General features: G+C 51.8%; 1 protein-coding gene across 1 annotated transcript; it reads right to left on the bottom strand.

Moving 5' to 3' along the window:
• Positions 1–4,245: 4,245 nt before the first annotated feature.
• On the bottom strand, positions 4,246–6,078 carry LOC118727906 (RNA exonuclease 1 homolog). Its single transcript, XM_036453931.1, has one exon. It carries the CDS (start codon positions 6,076–6,078, stop codon positions 4,246–4,248), a length of 1,833 nt encoding a protein of 610 aa, XP_036309824.1.
• Positions 6,079–7,443: the final 1,365 nt, after the last annotated feature.

The raw sequence follows: 7,443 nt of genomic DNA on the forward strand, positions 1-7,443 counted from the left end.
GGTCCTGCTCTACTGGGCTCTGCAGTCTAATGGCTCAGGCTGGGTGCCCTCAGCCCTTATATAGGCAGAAAGCCCCGCCTCCCAGCAGATTAACTCGCTAAGCCAATCACTTCTTCTTGACTTCTTGTTCTCCAATCGGATATTCAGATCTGTACCCTGAACCCACCCTACTTAATCTGATCTTCTCTGGACTGGCTTCTAGAATGCTGGAGCTCCCTGGGGACCGCATCCACAGGAGGGAGCTCGCAGTCCAGAGGGTGGGCCCCATCCTCTGCTCAGCCTTCCCTGTGCCAGGCCACTGAGTGCCCCACACTGGCCCCACAACCAGTCCTGTCTCTGGGCCAAGGGGAGGAAGCCAAGGCTCACTGACGTCAAGACCACAGAGCAAGTCGGAGGCAAGACAGGGACCAGGCACTGTGACCTTGTGGGAGGGCTCACCCACATCTCACTCTCCCTGCACTCCAAGGACCCTCCAACCCTGCCAGCATGGAGCAGAACTCTGATTGAATGTGGGTCTGGGCACCGGTCTGCCAGGACCTGAGGCCTGCTGGACTGGTCTCCTTGCCTTGCTTGGTGAGAGTGAGGTCCTCTCTGTTGCCTGCTCAGGGGACAGAGTGGTCAGACGCAATGTCTCCTTGTCCTCTGCCTTCTCTTCTCTGAGGGCTGGAACACGTGTTCATTCCTCCATTAGGCTCCCCCCTTTTTTCACCTGGCTAAAGGGAGCCTCTGTACTTATGAAACACCCTAACTCTTCCTCCCTCTCCCGCAGTCCCTGGCTGCTACATTCCACTTTCTGTTCCTGTGAGTTTGACCACCTCATGAAAGTGCAATTCTGCTGGGACCGGTTTGGCTCAATGGATAGAGCGTCGGCTTGGGGACTGAAGGGTCCCGGGTTCGATTCCGGTCAAGGGCACGTACCTTGGTTGCGGGCATATCCCCAGTGGGGAGTGTGCAAGAGGCAGCTGATCGATGCCTCTCTCTCATCGATGTTTCTAACTCTCTATCTCTCTCCCTTTCTCTCTGTACAAAATCAATAAAATATAATAAAATAAAATAAAAAAGAAAGAAAGTGCAATTTCATAGAACATGCCTTTAAGGGTCTGGCTGGTTTCAGCAGGTATTATATCCTCAATGGTCATCGTTCATGTGGAGCAAGTGTCAGAGTTTAATTTAAAAAATATGGCAGGGGGGTATATTTTTTAAATTAATTTATTTATAGAGAGTATAGGTATGATAGGAGAGAGACAGAGCAATCAATTGAATTTTACACACACACACTCTGATTGGGACCTAGGATCAATCCCACAACTGAGTAATATGCTCTTGACTGGGTAGCAATCCTAGACCTTTTGATCCAAAGGTGGAGCATCCAATCATGGAGTCAATCTGGCCTGTGCACTATTAGTATTTTAATTTGATAGTGGCCTACCTAATGGTTGTGAAGTGCTATCTCACTAAGGTGTCTATCTGCATTTCCCTAATGACTAGGCTGTCACTTAAGGCCTCTGTGTTTTAAAACTCACTGATACACGTCTGCTGTGTGTATCTATACTCTACAGAAAAAGTTAATATAAATGGGGTGGGGACTGGATTAAAAATGGTGGCAGAGTAGGAGAATGCTGCAGCGACATGCTCTCAGGAAGAAGCTGGAATTACAACTGAAATCCTGAAAGGCTTTCTGAATAATCAACCGAAAACTCACAGAGAGAACCCTGATACCCAAGGCCCAAAGGTGGAGAGGGCATAGTGCAGTGCTTGGCAAACCTCAGCCATGAGCCACGTGTGGCTCTTTGGCTCTTGAGTGTGGCTCTTCCACAAAATTCCACGTGTGGGCACACACATACAGTGCAATTGAAACTTCGTGGCCCATGCACAGAAGTTGGTTTTCGGCTCTCAAAAAAAATTTCAATCGTTGAACTGTTGATATTTGGCTCTGTTGACTAATGAGTTTTCTGACCACTGGCATAGAGTGTGGTATGAGGGGCAGAGGCGTAAAAGGGCTGGTGGTGCATCCACAGAGGGCAACTGAAGTCCAGAGAGATAGGTAAGCTGTGGGAGAGGGGCAGGGGTGGTACCATTGAGAACTCTGGGATTAATCCTGAAGCTGGGCTCTCCAAAAGAGAGCACCAACCTGAGGAGGGCACCCATATAACCTCTAGCTGTGAAAAGCAGTGGGGTGCTGTCTGCCAGGGATTAGCTGACAGTTTGGGTACCCTCTTAAAGGGCCAATGAACAAAAATTCCCTGTGGAGCCACCCACCTTGTGCTCTGACAGTGGGAGGGTGAAGTGGACTGGAGCTGTGAGAGCAGCTTGGGGGATCTCAGAAGGCATACACCCCAAGTTTCCTGGGCTGAGCCAATCCCTCACACAGTGGAGGACATCTTTCCCAGGTAGACATCTGCCTGGCCTGTGGAGGGAGATAGTTGACACACCCTATTGGAAAACACTTTGCCCTGAGGGCACTTAAGAGATTAAAAGTAACAATTAGCCTTCAGGCAGAAGCAACTGCTCTACCCCATTGGAAAAAAACTCTGGTCACACCTGAGGGCAATTTAAGTTGGAATCCTATTAGTCTGTAAGCAGAGCTGATCTCTGGAGGTGCTGAGTCTTAGCCTGATTCAATTAGTCAGAAACAGCCTTTAACACTGGCCTGCACTTCAGATTGAGAGATGTAGAGTATCTACCCAAACCCAAATACAGTCACAAACCCAAACCGGTAGCCAAAATGAGGATACAAAAAGACAACCCCCAAATGAAAGAACTAGCAAATTATCCAGAAGAAGACATCAAGAAGCAGAGATAAGAAATTTATCTGAAACAGAGTTCAGAGTAATGATATTAAAAATGCTCCACTGCCAAATCCCATTTGGCTCAGCCGTAGAGTGTTGGTCTGCGGACTGAAAGGTCCCAGGTTAGATTCCAGTCAAGGGCATGTACATTGGTTGCAGGCACATACCCGGTAGGGAGTGTGCAAGAGGCAGCTGGTCGATGTTTCTCGCTCTCTCTCTCTCTCTCCCTTCCTCTCTGTAAAAAAAATCAATTAAATATATTAAAAAAAATAAAAATAAAAATGATCTACAGTATGAAAAAAGATATAGTGACTATGAGAAAAAAACAGTCTGAGATAAAGAATGACATAATACAGATGAAGAACACATTGGAAGGAATACACAGCACTTTAGGGGAAGCTGAGGGTTGAATCAGTGAATTAGAAGACTGATTTGAACATATCACTAAATTAGAGAACCAAAAAGAAAAAAAACAATTCAAAAACAGGAGGACAGCTAAAGGGAGCTGTGGGACAATGTGAAACATAGCAATATCAGAATAGCAGGTGTGCCAGAAGAGGCAGCAAGGGAGAAAGGAATAAAGAAGGTGTTTGAAGAAATAATGTTAGAAAACCTCTCTATCCTAGAAAAGGAAAAAGTCACACAAGTTCAGGAGGTACAGAGAACCCCAAACAAGAAGAATCCAAACAGACCCACACGCAGACACATCATAATTAAAATGCCAAAAATTAAGACAATGAGAGAATCTTAAAGGCCGAAAGAGAAAATAAAGCTGTTACCTACAAAGGAGTTCCCATAAAGCTGACACCTGATATCTCATTAGAAACTCTAAAGGCCAGAGGGAATGGCATGAAGTGTTCAAGTAATGGGAAGCAAGGATTTGAAACCAAGATTACTATAACCAGTGAGGCTATCATTCAAAATAGACAGTCAGTGTTAAAGGCTGTTTCTGACTAATCAGATCAGGCTAAGACTCAGCACCTCCAGAGATTAACTCTGCCTACAGACCAATAGGATTCTGACTTGATTTGTCCTTAGGTGTGGCCAGAGTTTTTTCCAACAGGAAATTTTCTACAATAAATCGGAATTATGTTAAATATCAGGAAATAAACATTATTCTAATAAATATTTCATTACATTTCAGAGAGAAAGGAAGAGGGAGAAAGACATAGAATTATCAATGATAAGAGAAAAACATTGGTCAGTTGCCCTTTGAATTCCCCACATTGGGGATGGAGTATGCAACCCTGGCAGGTGCCAGGACCTTGAGTGAAATCGTGACAACCTGCTTCTTACGTGGATGCTCAACCCAGATGGCAATCAGACAGGAAATACACGTGATGACAAATAAAACTACAGATGTACTCTAGCTTATAGAACTGTTCCTTTACTGTTAGACATGTGGGCAGGAGACATGTGTGATCACACAGTATTTCCCAATCCATAGTCACGTCCTTCAAATCCTGGGCGGCGGTGAGCGCTGGGTCTGGACATCTTGTCCAACCTTCGAGATGACCAGGTGCATGCAGGCCATGGCGTCCTCGATGGAGTTGTGGCCGTGAACCCCGTCCTGGATGGCGCGTCCGAGGTGCTGGGCCGCGAGGCTGCGCAGGGAGCGCCTGCAGGGGAGGCCCAGGTGGTGCGGGAAGAGCACAGAGGTGTCCAGCACCGTGCGGTGGGTGAGTTTCAAGGCCAGCAGGTCGCTGTGCAGGCTGTGTCCGATGAGGATGGTGTCGGCGTTGAAGAGGGCGAGCAAGACGGCCTGGACGTCCCGCAGGGAGACGCTGGTGCGGGCCAGGTGAGCCGCGGTCACTCCGGAGAACCTGGTGTTGTGGTCGACGATGGGGCGCTGGGGCCTGACGAAGGAGTCGAACACCACCCTGCCGGCGCTGTCCACCACGGAGACGCGGGCCAGCTCCAGGCCGGCGGTGGTGTAGCACATCTCGCAGTCCAGGGCGAAGATGCCGGGGTGAGCGCCTGGGGGCAGGTCTTTGGCAAAGGTGTGCACGAAGCCCTGCAGGTCCTCGTGGCGGCTGTCCCGCACGTGCTGCGGGGCCACCTGGCAGCCAGGGGAGCCGATGGCGGCCGAGCAGCAGGTGTACTGGATCTGCCAGCCCCCGGGCGCTGGAGTGGGGCGCAGCCGCCCCCAGTGGTAGTGACATGCCTCCTGCTGCACACAGCGGCCCGAGGGCGCCACGAGGTACTGGGTGCCACAGCGGCAGCAGAGCTTGCAGGAGGGGTCTGCGGGCGGCTTGTCCTGGTTGGTGAACAGGACAGCGCCCCCCGGCCTCTCGGGGTGGGGGAAGGGGAAGCCCAGCTCCTTCAGCTGGGCCTGGGTGAGCAGGAGCTCCTTGAGGCGAAGGTACAGGGCGGCTGCTTTCACAGGATCCTCCCCGAGGGGGCTGTCCGGGTGCTGGAGGGAGAAACAGACCTGGGTGGCCAACATGCCCCCCAGACCCACGTCCTGGGGCACAGCGCTGAGGGTTTTGCAGGGACCGGGCCCGGGGTGGGGGGCCAGGCGGCGCAGCCTGTGCAAGGTGCTGAGGGCCAGCTCGTGGTACTTGGTCTTGCTGGGGCTCTGGTGGTAGGCAGCCTTCTCCTTCTGGAGCGCCTTCTCGATGGCTTCCTGGGTGGAGGGGCAGGACTTGAGACACTGGTCCAGGAACAGGCTGAGGAAGCGCTGACGGGTGACAGCGGGGACTTTGTCTCCTGCCTCTTCAGGTGGCACCGGCTGCTGAGAACTCTGCTCGGGTGGGCGTCTGGCCACGCGCTTTAGGGGCACCAAGCTGGGGGCCATGGACGCCTGGTCTGAGGGGGTGTATGTCTCCTGGAGCTGGCTGCTGCTGCTGGCTGGGAGGGCCCTCTTGGCACCTGCAGCCAGGCAGGGCTTTGGGACCAGGGCCACCCTCCTCTTGTCGCTGTTTGCAGCTGAGATGTCGATGAAGGAGTGCTTTGGGGTGAGATGCTGGGCAGCCTGTGGCAGGCCGGCTGAGCATCTGGGAGCCTGCTCTGCCTGCTGCCCCAGGTCACACAGCTCCTGGGTGGTGGGCAGTCGGGTGCGGGGGGCCAGGCCTCTCCTCACCGACTCTGGCTGGATGAGAAGAAATTTGGGGGCCCACCTGTCTATTGGGGGCTCGGAGGGCAGGCCGCCAGGGTCTGTAGGCTGATGGCAAGAAGCACCCAGCTGGGCCTTCAGAGCTTGCAGATGTCCGAAAGTAAACCAGTTGGTTGCTGTGGCCCTCAGCAGGCCTGGGTCTTGTGCTGCTCCACTTCTTCCCGGCGAAGACATGGTCCTGCTCTACTGGGCTCTGCAGTCTAATGGCTCAGGCTGGGTGCCCTCAGCCCTTCTATAGGCAGAAAGCCCCGCCTCCCAGCAGATTAACTCGCTAAGCCAATCACTTCTTCTTGACTTCTTGTTCTCCAATCTGCTATTCAGATCTGTACCCTGAACCCACCCTACTTAATCTCATCTTCTCTGGACTGGCTTCTAGAATGCTGGAGCTCCCTGGGGACCGCATCCACAGGAGGGAGCTCGCAGTCCAGAGGGTGGGCCCCATCCTCTGCTCAGCCTTCCCTGTGCCAGGCCACTGAGTGCCCCACACTGGCCCCACAACCAGTCCTGTCTCTGGGCCAAGGGGAGGAAGCCAAGGCTCACTGATGTCAAGACCACAGATCAAGTCGGAGGCAAGACAGGGACCAGGCACTGTGACCTTGTGGGAGGGCTCACCCACATCTCACTCTCCCTGCACTCCAAGGACCCTCCAACCCTGCCAGCTTGGAGCAGAACTCTGATTGAATGTGGGTCTGGGCACCGGTCTGCCAGGACCTGAGGCCTGCTGGACTGGTCTCCTTGCCTTGCTTGGTGAGAGTGAGGTCCTCTCTGTTGCCTGCTCAGGGGACAGAGTGGTCAGACGCAATGTCTCCTTGTCCTCTGCCTTCTCTTCTCTGAGGGCTGGAACACGTGTTCATCCCTCCATTAGGCTCCCCCCCTTTTCTCACCTGGCTAAAGGGAGCCTCTGTACTTATGAAACACCCTAACTCTTCCTCCCTCTCCCGCAGTCCCTGGCTGCTACATTCCACTTTCTGTTCCTGTGAGTTTGACCACCTCATGAAAGTGCAATTCTGCTGGGACCGGTTTGGCTCAATGGATAGAGCGTCGGCTTGGGGACTGAAGGGTCCCGGGTTCGATTCCTGTCAAGGGCACGTACCTTGGTTGCGGGCATATCCCCAGTGGGGAGTGTGCAAGAGGCAGCTGATCGATGCCTCTCTCTCATCGATGTTTCTAACTCTCTATCTCTCTCCCTTTCTCTGTGTACAAAATCAATAAAATACAATAAAATAAAATAAAAAAGAAAGAAAGTGCAATTTCATAGAACATGCCTTTAAGGGTCTGGCTGGTTTCAGCAGGTATTGTATCCTCAATGGTCATCGTTCATGTGGAGCAAGTGTCAGAGTTTAATTTAAAAAATATGGCAGGGGGGTATATTTTAAAAATTAATTTATTTATAGAGAGTATAGGTATGATAGTAGAGAGACAGAGCAATCAATTGAATTTTACATACACACACTCTGATTGGGACCTAGGATCAATCCCACAACTGAGTAATATGCTCTTGACTGGGTAGCAATCCTAGACCTTTTGATCCAAAGGTGG

This window comes from Pipistrellus kuhlii, unplaced genomic scaffold (assembly GCF_014108245.1).
Source record: "Pipistrellus kuhlii isolate mPipKuh1 unplaced genomic scaffold, mPipKuh1.p scaffold_m20_p_27, whole genome shotgun sequence".
Taxonomy (NCBI): domain Eukaryota; kingdom Metazoa; phylum Chordata; class Mammalia; order Chiroptera; family Vespertilionidae; genus Pipistrellus; species Pipistrellus kuhlii.